The following is a 16,645-nucleotide window of genomic DNA, read 5'->3' on the forward strand; positions in this document are numbered from 1 at the left end:
AAGTGGCTATCAACTGATGAATGGAAAAATGTAGCCTACCTGTGGAATGCAATGCCCTATAGCAATGGAAAGGAAGGACGTACTGACTCCTGCTACAAAAGGAAGTTTGAAGTACACAGAAGCACAAGAGACCACATGAAACAAATGTCTATTTCTATGTAACAGCTGGTGTACAAAACTCTATCAGTGGCAGGATTTAATGGAAGGCGATGGGGTTACTGTTCCTAGGTATGGAGTTTCTTTTTGTGGCAAGGAATTTTGATAAAATCTATTTGATGATGCTGAGAGAGTTCTGTGAGTAAAGCAATAATCTTCAAATATCCTTTGAATGGCTTCGTTGCATGGAGTCTGAATGGTATTTCAATAGAACATTTACAAGACAGATCTCTCACAAATTGAAATCCTTAATTCAGAGAGTAAATATCCATGATGTGAAAACAAAGCTTCCCTCTCCAAGCCTCTTAAGACTCTGCCCATTTTGATCCTGTCCTGGATTGGGACACTCACTGCCTCCTGCCTTGGGCTTCCCAGTCTGCTCACTGCACCAAAGCTTCTGTCCTTGTTGGAAGTCTGTCTTTAGACAGCAGGGTTTACCTAGTGTCCTAGTTTTCTTTTTATTGCAGCAATAAAATCCGAGGAAAACCAGCTTGTAAAGTAAAGGATTAATTTGGCTCACGGGTTACAGGCTATCATCATAGGAAGCCAAGGCAGGAATCAAGGAAGAACCCAGAGTCAGGAACTGAAATAGAACCATGGAGGGAAGCTGCTAATTGAGTTGATCCTCATTGATCCTCATGTTTCAGAAGATTCGATATTCTTAACCAACACAGGACAACCAGACTGGGAGTCACACTGCCACAGTTGGCTTGGCAATCTCATATTGATCACCAAGAAAATGCTCCATACATTTTCCTACTGCTGATTGATAGGGTTTTTGTCTTTTGCATTTTTTTTAATGTGAGGTTCCCTTTTTCCAGATGACTCTTGCCCCTGTCAAGTTGAGAAAAGGCAGAAGTTGACACATTTTCTTCTTGACACACGAATCACCAATGCTAAAACCCTAACCCTGTGCGTCTTATTTGTTCCAAGGTGTGGTGGCAACACTACAATGTGCTTTGCCAAAGTTTTCTACATCTGTGAAACAGGAACACAGCAGGAGGCAGAATGGGGACCCGCAAGACACTTGGTTCCTCATGTAGCCTCCAGAGGGCGCTGCTGCACTCACTACTGTTCCTTCTTCCTTTGAAGATCTCCACTTGTTCACCTCATCCTTCTTGCAGCTGGCTCAGTATTTAGCAAAGGAAAGAGACAAGAATCAGATATTCAAAACTTTCCAGGCTCCTGTTTGCAGCATCAGTTTTTATCTGAGCATAAGACTTCCAGCAGACTCTTCCCTACACCTGCTTTTAAGCTCCTGCTTTCCTCAGTCACTTTCCTACCTCTCCTGTTCCAGAGTTCCTCCACAACAGAGCTGCAGCCTTCCCAAGGCTCAACCATGCTCCTGGCGCTCTTCCCAGTGCTGGGGATAAACTTCCTCCTGAGTGAGTACAGCTTTCTTGTGGTCTCTGCATCTCTGAATTCCGACTATCCTCAATAAAGTCTGCACTGCACTTACTGATCTAATATTCCTTTCCAGGAGATGTCGAAGCTCAGTCAGTGACTCAACCTGATGTTCATGTCACTGTCTCTGAAGAATCCTCTCTGCGGCTGAGATGCACCTATTCCTCCTCTGTGTCACCTTACCTATTCTGGTATGTCCAGTACCCACAGCAGGGGCTGCAGCTGCTCCTCAAGTACTATTCAGGAGACTCCGTGGTTCAAGGAGAGAATGGCTTTGAGGCTGAGTTCAGCAAGAGCAACTCTTCCTTCCACCTGCGGAAAGCCTCTGTGCACTGGAGCGACTCAGCTGTGTACTTCTGTGCTGTGAGCGCACAGTGTCTGGGGCTATAGGGGGAGCTAAACACAAACATCCATGACTGTGGGTGCTCAGACACAAGATCTCTCCTTGTGGTCTCTGAAGCATCTCTTTGGACTTGGAGAGGAAAGAAGGAAAGTTGTGCTGTCCCAGCTGTCTTTCTGCAACTCATTTCCAGCTAAACCATCCGAGAAAGAGCTCATTCTGTGGATTGGAGGCGACTGTGTTGTTATCCTGAATGTTATTTCCTGAGTGGACATTGCTTGGATAGTGACTAGACTAAGCCTATGATAGGAAAAACCAGAAGCTGGACTTTGATTTTCTCACTTTATCATTTACACAGAAAGTGAAAGGTGTACTCTACAGCTTTTGTCTTGGAATTTTCTTCCTCTTCTCAATCTTTTATGCTAATCTCCCTATAAATTATTTTCCTACTAATTATACTCATCAGAATTGGTCATATTATTTAAGTACCGTCGTCTTGGAAATAATTTGATGCCTTGGTAGTCAATATAGGATTTCATCAGTGATACAAAAGTTTTGAAATCTGTCATAATTATGTAAGTTCTACTCACCATTAAAAAGAAAACAGGGGAATAAGGAATTCGAGCTCATAGGTATTTCTTTTCCAAAGATTCATCACAGTTGTAAGTGTACTATCTTGTCTTTGTTGTCTTCTTCAAATCTTTTCATCTCCTTGAGACTCCGTGGTCTGAGTCCTTCTGCATCTTTTTTAACTACTCATTGCTTTCACTCTAGGATAGAATTCCAATGATGGATTCCTTTTTCTAACATAGTCCTGCCCTGCCCTAATACAGGCAAGAGTCACAGGGAAAGTGGGTGCTCTCTGACTACAGTGAGGAATTTTAGTTTCTTCTCCATCTGAATGGGAGGATTGTAGAAGCTCTTATACTCTCTTGCATACAGCAGAGGAGGGTGAATAGTCAGGATAAGAGAGAAAGAAAGGAAGATTTTTCTAGTGCTGCTCAGCTCCGAAATGGAAGTAGGCGGGCACCACGAACCATGAGGACCTAAGCACGATTTTCAGTGCACACATCAAAGCTGGGCATGGAGGCTGTGCTCTCCATCCAGCCTAGACTAACCGTGAGCTCCAGGTAACAGTAAGAGACCTTTCTCCAACAAACAAGGCAGATAGCTTCAGAAAAACGACATCCAAAATTGACTTCTGGCATCCACATGCATGTGCACATTTGTGCACTTAAACACACACACACACACACACACAGAGAGAGAGAGAGAGAGAGAGAGAGAGAGAGAGAGAGAGAGAGAGAGAGCTCTTTAGAACATGAGGAAGAACATTGAAGTTTTTTCTCTAGTCTCTACATGTACACATACACATGTGGTTTTACATGCCCCACTCAGTTGTACCCACACACAAAGAGCACATACATGTACACATAAATATTTTAACATAGAACACAAACACAAGTTAACTGAAGATGTTAATATTGAGTAATCTACCTCACACATTACTGTTACTCTCTTAGTTTTGACTTTCTTTATAATGAAATGAGAAGGCAGGGGCAGTGTATACAATTGTAAGACACAGAGCCTACACCAGCCCAGGAATGCTCATGTATGCCTTTCCAGTCTACTCACCTGCTGCAAGTGATGAGGTTCCCCATTCTTGCCACTGCACATTTGGCCTGGCTGAGAACTTCAGGTCTGTGGAGTTATGTGGCAGGACTTCCTCTGTTTCTCATTCTGCTCACCTGCATGCAGTCGATACGTAGATCCACATGTTCTTCTGTGCATCGTCATCATTATCACCATCACCATCGCCACCACCACCACCACCATCCTCATCTTCCTCCTCATCCTCCTCCTCATCATCCATCACTGTCGTTGCAGTACAGTACCTCATAGACAAACGTACTCCACTCTGTTACATTGTGTCTCACAGTGGCTAGACAAGGAATTGTTAGGGATTAAATATTTAGTTATTAGTGGGTCTAGGTACAGGCTATGCAACATGCTTCTTCTCTTGCTAGCAAAACCTACCATGTGATATTTCCTATGAAATGTGATGATGCTTTGTGTATTTATCATGTTGTTGTCAAAAGAATTTCAGTTTCTTCTGTCATTGTCTTTATTTAAAATGGCATCTGGCAACCCCTGGAAGGAGAATTCTGAAAGGCTCACCTCACACTTTCGAACTGAGAGTAACTTCAGTGGGACATAAGCAATAGAGCATGCCTGAATCAAAATGATTTAATGTTAACTGTAAACCTACACAGTTGTACCTGTTTACAGATTTTTTTGTGGTTGAGATATACAGAAGTTGAAAAAATTTTAGAAATAGCCCCTGCACACTCTGAAGATTTATAAGATTTATGCCAAGCAGATTTTCCTTCTCCATATGTGTTCCGAGCAAACCTAAGATGTCCTGGTGCTGTGATACAAGCACAGGGTGTGAAAATATCTAAAGCCTTTTAGAACCTACAGGGGGGATTTCACTTCTTTACATTAGCATTGGGAGCTCAGTGCAGGAAATGCAGACCCCAGTCTTCTCAGCACCTTGACAAGTTGGTGAGGCCATCAGAACTTTAGGTAGAATTATCAGGAGGATTTTGGCAAGAATGGAGAAGTATTACCTGGGAGACAATAGCTCTAAAACTAAATAAAATAGTAGAATGATAAACTGTTGAATTATTTCATCTGTCGAGTTATGTCTCCAGAAGCTTTTTTGGTTGTGCTTGTGTAATAGAATCTAAAAATGGCCAAGTATATTCATTTGGAGGGGGGATTTCACAGCACACCACAGGGTGTGTGGCTGAGAGAACAAAACTTCTTTTCTTGAAGTCTTAGAGGGGACAGTCCAAGATGGAGTTGTGAGCAGGACCCACTTTTTCTGAGATCTCTCTCTGTGGTCCCAGAAGTCCACAGTAGTGAGTCCAAACAAGGTCCCTGTCAGAGGATGTGCAGGTCTGTGCTCATCATCAGTCTGATTGGTCTGGCCCTCATGTGTACATTCATTTTACTTCAGTCAACTTTTAACCAACTGTCTTCAAGTATCATCACACTGGAGTCCTTGGTGTGAGCACTCCAGCATATATATTTTGCGTAGCACATAATTCAGACTTTAATATCCTTTTAAGAATAATAATGTTATCTGTATGATAATATATGGAGTTCTGCTGTGCACATGAATACACATACACACAGACACACACACACACACACACAGACACACACATACACACATACACACCTGGACAAATTCTATCCTATATGCTCAAATATTGGGTTGTTTTATTTGATATTGTTCTAAAGTAGTGCATTGCAATACTTAACATGATAATTCAGCAAAACAGTCACCTTTTAATGTAATTTTATTCCATTCAGTGTATACATGTGTATAAGCATGGAAATGTATGTATGTGTGAAGTGTATATATATATGTATGTATGTAATATATATATATTATATATGTGTGTGTCAGTGTATATGTATGTGTGTATGTATATAAGCTTGAATGTGTATAAGTGTAATAGTGAGTCAAGCTGAATCACATGTAAGTTTGATTATTGCATTTACACACAATCACTTGCATGTTTCTAGAAGAACTGAAACAAAATAAAATGAGGTAATTGTGAAGGAATGGAAGGGAATGGAGCCGCAATAGTAACTGAACAGAAGGACTTTATCCAGAATTGGCTATGCAGCTCTCTATCCTCTCAGTACATGAAAATTTCTCAGTTTTGGCTTCATTTTTTTCTGCTTCATTTATTCTTGGTCTTTCTCCTCTGCCTATTTCCCATTTTCTCTTTGATCTAAATGTTAAGTCAACCCTCACTCACACCTCTCAGAAACACGGTTTCTGTGTAGCATGAGCTGATTCACCTGACAAACTTGACTGTCTCCTAGGCCGTCCTCTCTCTCCACCTGAGAGCAGAACAGGCCTGCTGTGGAGAAGGCTGTGGTGGTTATGGTGAGTGGGTTAGAGAGAAGGCGTCAATCCTTCCACAAGGACAGCAGGGGAAACGTGTCCTATGTTGTCTTCAGCATTGGTGGTTTCTGATTAGAGTTTCCCAAAGTAACATGTGCTGTAACTTTAATTTTTCAAAACTATTTTTAATGATGGACCTTGCATGTTGATGTCTATATGAAGGTGAGGGTTGACTCAAGTTAGGTCAAGGCCATGACTGGACAGTAAATATAAGGCAGAAGCAAAGCTTTTGAAGGCAGAGGAGAAGGGGGAGGAGTGGAGAATCAAGACGAAGATGGAGAAGGATGACCCAGATCTGGGTGTCTTGAACTGTCAAGGTAGTTGGGATGGATTTCTGTAGGCAATCTATGTAGAGCTTATCTATGTAGGAGGTTTATATCCTTATCAATTGGTTGTGAGTTCATTGGGAGGATGTATTGTGGATTGAGAATTTAAATCTGATTGAAAAATTACACTTTATTGAGTCATGATTTCACTGGGTTGTTGAGATCATGAGCAGAGTCTGTGGCAGAGAGACATACTAGGCCAGCCCATGCTGGACTTCTAGAGCCCTGATTTTACCGGGCAGTTGGGACCAGAGAGTTCACAGCTAGCAGAGAGCCGCCGGCAGAGGTGCTAAGTTAGGATAAATTATGCTTAGTTCCATTTGGCTCCCCCTGTTGCTGGAACTAACTCTAGAGACCAGGGTGGCAAGGTTCCACTCTGGAAGGGACTGCAGACCCCCAGGTTTAGCGAGGACTTGAGTGCAGTGTGGCCTCTGAGATAAAGATAACCCGCAGTGTCATTTGGTCCCATGGGTGCTGGCACTAGCATGGATAGTTCCTTTTGGCCCAATGAGGCTGGAAATTGTGAGAGAGCAACTGCCAAGGTTAGAGAGAGCCCAGAAGAGAAGCACAGGGCGGTAGGGGCAGGAACCGGTTGCAACACTTTTTATTACTGCAAGTGTTCTTAAATGTTTTACCCTCCCTTTTAGCCTACCACCCACCAGAAGTAGTAGATAAAAAAGGATACAGGGGAAGTGGATCTGTTTAGAAATGGTTCTTTGAAGCAAATCCTATCTGCATTGTCAAGAAATGAGCAGTTCAGTTCACAGGACAGCAGCTCAACCCACTTGGAAACACTTCACGGATACTCCAGCAGTCCAGTTCAGTAGTGTCAGGATAGCATCAGCAGTGGCACAACCTAGTAGGAACAGCCAGGCCTCAGCTGAATCTCTGTGTAAGCAGGAGAGACCAGGATCACCAGGAATGTCAGGCAACATTCTTGGCTGTGCCTCTTTGGGTGAAGCCAAGATCAGCCAAAACGTAAGACTGAGAAGCATTTAGCTATGCAAGCAAGCCAAGCAAGCTTCCGTCACTGTCTGCTGAGTCCTTTATGTACTCCTCCAAACACCATGTGTCCTCCATGGGTCTTGTCTCAATAGGTGCGTCCATCTTAGATGACATCACTCTGCCAATCATCCTGAGTCTGAGGAAGTAGAAAGAAATAGCAACATATCGCCAGAAGTTTTCTGGTGCAGTCCTGAAAAATGGAGTTCAACTACGTAGTGTGAGGCAGACCAATGCATGCATATCATTAATGAATCCTTCATCATCTGTTCTTTCACATGCTTGCTTCAGAAAAAATTCTTTCACCTGTGTCTGCTTCAAGGAAAAACTCCTTCATGTGTTTGCCCCAGCAAAACACTCTTCAACACAACTAACTTTTCAAAGACCCCTTAAGTTTCCACTTCAGTGTACAAAGAATTAAAGTTTTGATTCATTCAGAAGATCTTTTTTTGATAAACATTTATACAACTTTTACATTTGGATACAGTTTTAATACGTCAGTGTTTTTGGTAATCTCAATTTTTTTCTTTTGTTGTTTTGACAAAGACTTCATTGTTCTCTTTGGCAAAATGAACTGGAGCATCTGCATACAGAACTGTATTTCAGTTCTAATGATGAAGTCCATTGTTGAAACTATGTGCATATATTGTTACACATAAATATGTATTTGTCAAGCTGTTTGAAGGTGGGATGTGGAACCTGAGATGTGTCCATAACGCAGTGCAAGGCAAAAGCAGAGGCTACAGCTGCTAACGTGAGAAAGACTCATTTGTTTGTTAGTTGTTTGTTGTGATGGAGTTTCATGGGGTTTAGGCTAACATCAAATGAATTCAATTCTTAGCTCACAATGATGTTGAGCTTCTGATCCTCCTTCCTTGACCTGCCAGTTGCTGGGATCCCAGACATGCCCCAGCATCCTCAGCTGAGGCTTATGAGATTGCAAATAAAATTACAAAAGGAGCAACACAAATTTGAGATTTTATATCAAACAGAAAATGAGACATGAAATACTCTATATTTCCTGTTAGTCTGCACGTATAATATATGATTACGATTTTTTAAGAAAACACCAGGCAGCATCAGCTCCAAAAGGAAAGCTGAAGGAGAAGTTTAGGATGGCGAGTGATGAATTCAACAGGATGGACCAGGGTGTTCAGGGTATATGCTTTTACCATGAATGGAGTGTGCTTTTAGTCTTTTAAAAATAACTTACGTGTTCATTAACTTATTCAAATACTAAGACTATTAAGTTATAAAGGGCAATTAAATCTTCCCACCTTTTCATTTTTATAATAAAAAAGGTGTATAAAAATATACACCTTTAATTAACTTTGCATCCTAACTGCAGTTTTTCCTCCCTCCTCTTCTCCAGTCCTCCCTCCCTCCACATCCATCCTCACCCCCACCAATTCCTTTTCCCTTTAACTTCAGGAAAGGGGACGCCTACCACATGTATCAAACAGCCTTGGCATATAAAGTTACAGTAAGGCCAGGGTAGGTTCATCTTCTCCTGTTGAGGCTTAAGGAGGCCACTCACTTTAGGGAAAGAATCCCAGAGGCATGAAAGAGAGTCAGACACAGCCCCTGCTGCTGCTGTCAGGAGACCACCCACATGAGGGCCAAGCTACACAACTGTCCCATAAGTGCAGAGGGCCTAAGTGAGTCCCATGCAAGCTCTCTGGTTGATGGCACAACCTCTATAAACACGATGGGCCCAGGGTAGTTAATTGTATAGGTTTTCTTGTTTTTTGACTAGTATTGCTCCTACTGTCCTTCCTGCGCATCTTCCACAGGATTCCCCAAGCTCCACCTAATGTTCGGCTGTGGGTCTTTGCATAGGTTTCTACTAGTTCCTCCATGAAGCCTTTCTGATGATGGTTATGCTAGGCACACCTATGGGAAGCATAGTGTGTCAAGTGGGCAACCTCATGGCAAGGTTATCAGGCTGGACTGGTAACTGTTTAGGAATCCTTCATTGTCTGCTCCATCTGTACCCCTGCACATTTTGTGGGTAGGAAAATTGTAAGTTGGAGGTTTTGTGGCTTGGTTGCTGTCTCAGTCCCTTCATTTGATGTCTTGCTTTGTTACAGAAGATGGCCAGTTCAGACTCCATGTCCTTCATTGCTAGGAGTCTTAACTAAGATCATTTAATAGATTTCTGGGAGTTGCCATTGCCCCAGGTTTCTAGCTCGTTCCGGACATCCCCCTTCAATTCCAATTGTCTGTCCCGTTATTCTCTCTCTTTTTCCTCTCTCAATGTGATCATTTATGTTTGCTTTCCTACCCTCAACCTCATTCAATCCCAGCTCCATATCCACCCACCATGACTATTGTATTTCCCTCTCTCAGTGAGAATCATGTTTCCCCCCTCCCCCATTCATCCTCCTTGTTACTTAGCCTTATTGTGTCTGTGGATTGTAGCATGATTCTTCTTCACTTCATGGCTAATGTCCACTTATAAGTGAGTCCACACTGTGTTTGTCTTCCTGAGTCTGGACTGCCTCAGTGCGAATGATTGTTTTTCTTGCTCCGTCTACTTTCCTGCAAGTTTCATGATGTCATTGTTTTGAAAACTGAGTAATACTCATTTGTGTACATGCACCCCATTTTCTGTGCTGACCTCCCATCCCTTCCCAGCTACCTCTGTTCTTCTTTCCTATTGTTCCCATTAACTTATGCTTATCTTGCCCTTACTTTCTCTGGTGCTTCTCCCCAACCCCGTGTTCCCCTTTGTACCTTTCTGGCCTCTGTGGTTACTCCAGGTTCTATCTGTCCATCTGAAAATGTGGAGCTGGGAGTCTCTGCAATTTCCACTGCAGTCAGCTCAGTGTCGGAATGTGTGGTCTTTGTTTCTCTGGGTCTCAGTCAATTCATTTGAAATTATCATTTCTAGTTCCGTCTGCAAAATTTGTGGCGATGTTTTTCTTTACACTGAAAAATACTCCAGAGCTTATAAGTGCCACATTTTCATTCTGCACTCACCAGGAGGAGGACATTAGGCTGTTTCTATTTCCTACTTCCTGTGAGTGGAGCAGCGATGAACAAAAGCAGGAATCTGTGAGGCAGGATGGAGAGTTCTTTGGACGCACACTGAGGTAGAATAGATGGATCGTATGCTACATCTGTCTTTAGGTTTTTGAAGATTTTCCACAGGATCCAGAGCAGCTCCACAAATTTTCAAGTTCCCTCACAATGAATGTGGGTTCCTTTCTCCCAACACCCACCTCAGCATTTGTTGTCAGTTGTTTTAATTTAGACGTTCTAACTGGTGTAAGTTGAAATCACAAAGTTGTTTTAAATTGTGTTCTCCTAATTACTAAGGATAATGAGCAATTTTGAGATTTTTAAAGCCATTTTTGTTTCTTCTATGGAGAACTCCATCTAGACACTCTTGTCTTCTGACCATTGGCATTTCCTTCACCAGGAAGTAAAGGGCTGGTTTAATGAGGCTTGTGGAGATGGCCTGAAGTCACATTTGTTGGTGGTGTCAGTCCACTAGGGGGCACTGCAGGGTTCCTAGAAATTACTGATTCTTAAGATGCCCAGAGGTCTGAAGGGCTGAGCTGAGATACAGTACATAAGTCAATCCACGCACAAAGCAAGGAATAGTGGTGATGGTTCAGAGTTATACAGACCCTTAGCTCCCTGTCACTTTTTTAATAAAACCACAGATATCCAGAGCCGGTTCACTGGATCTCATATGTGTATAAATCTCTTTAAAGAACAATTCTCTGATGAGATGTAAACAAAACAGAGTCTCCCTGAGGATGGACACACAAGAGCAACTTTTATCACTGTTTTTTCTGTATCTTAGAATTTCATCTATAATTCCATAAAATCACATACTCTGTGTGTGTGTGTGTGTGTGTGTGTGTGTGTGTGTGTGTGTTGTATTCTAAACTGGAAAGAAAAAATAATTGCTTTTTTAAAAAGGAAAACTAGAAGATATAAGGTATGGAAACTAGAAGGGAGCGAGCCTCCCTGAACCTGAGCCGGCGTCCTTAGCTGTGCTTCCCTGCAGAACCCAGCAGAACAGCAGAGCAGACGTCCAGAGACAGAAAAGAAACCAGGGTTGAAACAGGGCATGTCTTGTTCTTCCTATAACCAACAAAACTGTGCTGATGATCTTAATTGCAAGATATTCTTTTTATTCGGTGTAGTAGATTATATGCTGATTTGCCTGATTGTGTAATTTAAGAGTCCTGCCAGGACTTCCTTGTGTATATCTTTTCTATTGACCACACAGCAGAAGATGGCCAGCACACAATGCCTTATCACTTAGTTTGAACATGTTTTGTTTTAATGGTCCTTCGTCCGTATTTTATAGTTTCCTGTCTTGTGGTGTGTGTGTGTGTGTGTGTGTGTGTGTGTGTGTGTGTGTGTGTGTGTGTGTGTGCGCGCGCGCGCGCGCGCGCGCGCGCACATTTCCTCTTTGTTAATTTTCATTTACTTCTGTTTGAGGGCTGTTTGTTTAAGTGTTTGCTTTCTAAAGAGAGAGGAAAAGAAAGGGCTGGACTTGAGGAGTTGGGAAAGATTTGGAGGTGATACAGAAGGGAAGAGAATGATCAGAATACAGTGTGTAAAAACCATTAGGCCAGAAAAGGTCAAACAGTCTCGCTAGGACTCTAAAGGCTCCGCTTTACACACTGAGCCATTGGTTTTCCTATTGGCATTCATCATTAATGTGTTCCCGTTCCTCATACATTTCCCTCAAACTCTCTCATATTACGTGTTACATTAGAAACACAGTGTCCTGGGCTCTACATCAATGTCCTCCACAGTCCTGGAGCAATGACAGTGCAGAGTCATGAGGTGCAGGTGGGTGGAGTTCCTCGTTCAGATGAATGAGGGAGCTCAGTGACTCAGAGAGAACCTGTAGTCTGTGAGCACAAGTTGTCTGGACACAAGACTGACCCCCTTCAGAGCTGGAGAGAAGACATCCCAGCAAGTGGACAGGGCCATGGAGAGGAACCTGAGAGCTGTGCTGGGGATTCTGTGGGTGCAGATTTGCTGTGAGTTGTGCTAAGCTAAGTTCCTATTAGGGATTCTCCAGAAATGTCGGTGGTGGAGAGGGAGAAAGTAGATGAAAATCTCCTGTGCATTCTTCCTCATGGGTGTTTCATGGGGTATTGATATGGGTAGATACCTCTCCCCATTCTGATTTCTTTTTCTGTTTCTAACAGGGGTGAGAGGAAATAATGTGGAGCAGAGTCCATCATTCTTGAGTCTACATGAGGGAACCAATTCTTCTCTGAGATGCAATTTTTCTATTGCCATGACAACTGTGCAGTGGTTCCTACAGGATCCCAGGGGCAGCCTCATCAACCTGTTCTACCTGGCTCCAGGAACAAAGGAGAACGGGAGGTTAAAGTCAACATTCGATTCTAAGGAGCGCTACAGCACCCTGCACATCAGTGATGCCCAGCTGGAGGACTCAGGCACCTACTTCTGTGCTGCTTATGCACAGTGCTCCCAGTAAGCCTGCAGCCTGGCTCCAAACTGCAGCTGGATGTGCAGCTACAACCCCTGCCCTGGAAGACTCTGTAAAAGGCTTCGCACAGCTGTGGCCTTATCAGATCTCCACCAATTACAGAGAAGATGTGAGGAAACATAACATCTTTGCAGAAGTTCACACTTAGATTTACCTAAATTCAGACTTACGAGACACTGACTGCTTGTATGTCCAATGCTCAGAATCATCATCAGCCCGCAACATTAAAATACACACTCCGTTTTACTAAATGCTTGTGCTAACGTCACAAAATAACCCCACTCTCATATATACTCCAAACAGCAGCTGAGTGTGCAGCTACAACCCCGGCATGGATGACTCTGCACGAGGCCCAATCATTTGGGTCATTTCCTTTGATCAGAAACAGAAAACATTGTTTCTGTCCTTTGTTTAGAGTGCATCTGCCCAAACTTCCAGATAATTTGTCAAATATGAAGTTGATAAAATTGTTAATATTTAGATCTAATAAATTAAGCTGTAGGAAAGCAGAGTAAACTAATCTTATTATTTAATCAAGACATCATTTCTACCATGTCCTTGTATTTAAAAATCTAATACATTTCATTATGTAATATGAAACTAATATTTCACATAAAAATTATGAGAGCTGAAAGACAAATGACTCACTAGAGAGAGAGATATTTGCAATTTGTATCACAGTTGTATTTATAGCAATTGATTCTTCTGAAATATTTATACATTTGCAATGTAATATATATATAAATTTTCATTAAAACTATGTTTTCAAAAGAAAACTGAAAATTTTCTAAATATCACAATAGGGGATTAAGTCATTATATCATAATTAAGTGCGAGACAATTGTTTTTCCAAGTGGTGGCTGAGTTCATATCGCAGTTGAAGGAACCTTGCTTATCCTAGTCTCTGTAAGGAACTACAGACAGCCATGCCATTCACTCACTCAGGTATTGTCTGTCCATTGTTCTTGTCACTTAGAACCAGGAGCTGAGTGGCTATAACAGTGAGTTGATTGATCGAAACATCTCCTTTCCTGAGCTTCACTAACTAATTTACCCCCTTGTGATTCACTCACATTCTTCCCCAATGCAATTGTATTTTGAAGTGAAAATTTCTGGTTCTTTGGAGACTCAATTGTGACATGTGATGCTTTGCTGGAAGCTATCTTATGAGAGAATTCTTTGTTGAAGCAGACATGTGAGAGGGTGTTTTGCTGGAGTGGACACTTGAGAGGTTTTGTGATATTTGGAAGAGTATGAATGGTACCCAATAAATAGTAAGAGAACACTCTTGCATTGGTATGCCTTGAAACACTTCACCGGTCTTCACTGGCCAGTCTTCTCTTGGTGTGCAACACTTAGCAGGGCTTCACTGGGCTTCACTAAGAACACTCTTGCATTGGTACACCTTGTAATGCCTCATCAGTCTTTGTTGATTGATCTTGGTTTTCCTGATTTTATAGAGAAATGTGCTAAAGAACTTCTCGTGGTATTCTGGCTGCTTCTTCAAATTTCTGCAGACTTGTGCCGATTTGACAAAGCCTCACTCATGGTTTCTGCTGGACCGAGCTGCTGTTGCTGGACCCCATTACTGACTCATGTTTGATGTTTGCTATTGGACTGGATTGCTGAGATCCTGAGAACAAAGACTGGAAGCATCTCAAAGAACGACTTCTAAACAGGTCCACATCCTTGCCTTAGTAACCATCTTTCTCTTTTCGTTCATGGCCTAGAAGGGAAGTTGAAATGTTAAAGAACTCCAATTAAAGGAGGTTTTGAAAAAATCCAAGCCTACACATGGTGCTCCATGTACGGCACCATATGTTAAAAAATTATAGCTGATTGCTTTCCCAGTCCTGCTCCTGGAATGATGACTCTGAGGCTAAATATCTATTAATAAATTCCTAGGCCACAACCTTTGGCTCATTCCCTGACTAGCTCAGAACTTATTTATCCATTTAAACTATCCTGTGTCTGCCATGTGGTTAGTTACCTCTCCTTCAGTCCCTGCCTGTTTCTTCCTTCATTTCTCCTCAGCGTCTCCCTTCTAGTTCACGTCCATCTCCTAGGTCCATCTCTCATCTCACCCCTCTCACCCCTCTCCATGTCTCCATTTGATCTCTTGGTATTTCCCAGAATTCTCTCTTCCTGCCAGGGTGCCACCTCCTATTTCCTGCCTCAGTTCATTGGCCATCAGCTTTTTATTGACAGGTGATGTTTATAAGCGATTCTCTCTACAACCCTTGTTTAAAAAACAGATTATCTGAGCTTCCCAGATGATAAACAATTCCTATGTACCAGAAAGATTTATGAAAGCGTGTCTAGAAGTGGTGTCATTACAGTGGCAGCCTTTGCAGTAAGAATTGTTGGTTCAGTCATCTCAGCGAGTTCCCAAATTGCAACCACCCTAATTCTAGTTCCTTTATAGGGTATGACTGTGGAATTAGATGAGATGGTGATGTGGCAATTAGGTGTAGACAGGGATCCCTGATAAGGCGTTCTAACTGATCTTGCTAGAACTTTTTCCTAATCCCATTCCTGATTATTTTGTACTCAGAAATTCCTGTTTAATATACAAATATGCCTGAGTATTATAGATGACCATTTAAGACTTTTTCTAGTCAAGACATAGAATTGAATATTGAGAAGCAATATAAATGTTATAGTCTCTGTAAATCATTAAAGTAAAATAAAAATTAACATTAAATAAAAATAGAAACCTAGAGAAGGTTTTATTTATTGAGAAAAGCACTTTCTATTCTGCTGTTCTCATCGACCGTCATCGTGACTGTGTCCCTTTCATCCCATGCTCTCAGAAGGTCTGTGAATTCTCACACTTAAAGTTGGTAATGCCCATTCTCTTTTTAAATCTGGTTTACTGTAAATAGAATCAGTGTGATGCACAATTAACTTCGTCCTGTTATAGTCATCTGTCACCTGCTCCATTTCCTGTACTGACTCTTCGAGATCTTTTTCTCATTTCTTGTTTTTGAATTTCAGTTTTCTCATTAGCATCCATTAAGGTCTGAACTTCAACCAAATATTGAACAAGTTTACACTTCTTTTTAGAAGTGGCTGTCACGGTCTTCTCTTCCTGATCAAAGGGATTACTTTTATGAATCTACATATTTCTGGTCCTCAGTAATGTCCGACAAAACTGTTGTTGATCTTCTTAATTAGCTGTTTCCATTTTCTGCATCCCCATTCAAAGAACCAAGTTTGCATTAACATTTTTCTATTCAACAATTTTCCACATTCTATAAGTTTTTATCTTTTTATTGCAATTGTTTTTCAAGTCAACAAATTTCATCACATGAAACGAGTACCATGTCCACCTACAGACTACTAGACTATCTTAAATTTCACTTCTTTAGTCTTTAGTTGACTTTCAAATTCTTCTCCAGAATTTCAACTTCTCCAAAGCCAGGGCTGCCTCTTGAGCTGTCACCTTCATTAGTGACTGAATAATTATGAATAGATGTGCCATGTTTGCTCCATCTTCATATTTAATTAATTTATTTCCACTCTTGATGAAGCAATCAATAATTTATCTGCCAACTTCTTGAAGTGGCAGGTCATCTGGATCAAATCTGATGGTTCTCAGTTTATATTAGTGAGCATCTTAAATCCTTTCACTGTTTTTCACCTTCTACACTGAGGTTTGCAAATGGTTGCAGTCACACATTGACAACAGCCCCCTCTCTAGGTTATCTCTGGCTCAGTCTCTTCCTGTAACCTTCATCACACACTCAGGTCCCACCCACTCTGACTGAACAATCTAACAAACGGTGGCTTGTAGGTGACACATTTCCCTTCATAAATATTTTTATATAAATTACAATGCTGAATTTTCAGTGTATAAGCTAATTTTCCTGAGTACAAATTCTGTGTTTTAAAAGGTTGTTTTTTTCTGGATCTGCAGAGAGAAACAATTTTTTGTTTTA

General features: G+C 41.6%; 2 gene segments (V, D, J or C); both read left to right on the forward strand.

Annotated features, from left to right (window-relative positions):
- The first annotated feature begins 1,495 nt into the window (after positions 1 to 1,495).
- On the forward strand, positions 1,496 to 1,950 carry LOC134482044 (T-cell receptor alpha chain V region PHDS58-like). The segment is given in 2 exon segments: positions 1,496 to 1,541; positions 1,637 to 1,950. Coding segments are annotated over 2 exon segments (360 nt in total).
- Positions 1,951 to 12,173: 10,223 nt separating this feature from the next.
- Positions 12,174 to 12,692, forward strand: LOC134482045 (T cell receptor alpha variable 22-like). The segment is given in 2 exon segments: positions 12,174 to 12,225; positions 12,397 to 12,692. Coding segments are annotated over 2 exon segments (348 nt in total).
- Positions 12,693 to 16,645: the final 3,953 nt, after the last annotated feature.

The sequence above is a fragment of the Rattus norvegicus genome, chromosome 15, assembly GCF_036323735.1.
Source record: "Rattus norvegicus strain BN/NHsdMcwi chromosome 15, GRCr8, whole genome shotgun sequence".
Classification (NCBI taxonomy): domain Eukaryota; kingdom Metazoa; phylum Chordata; class Mammalia; order Rodentia; family Muridae; genus Rattus; species Rattus norvegicus.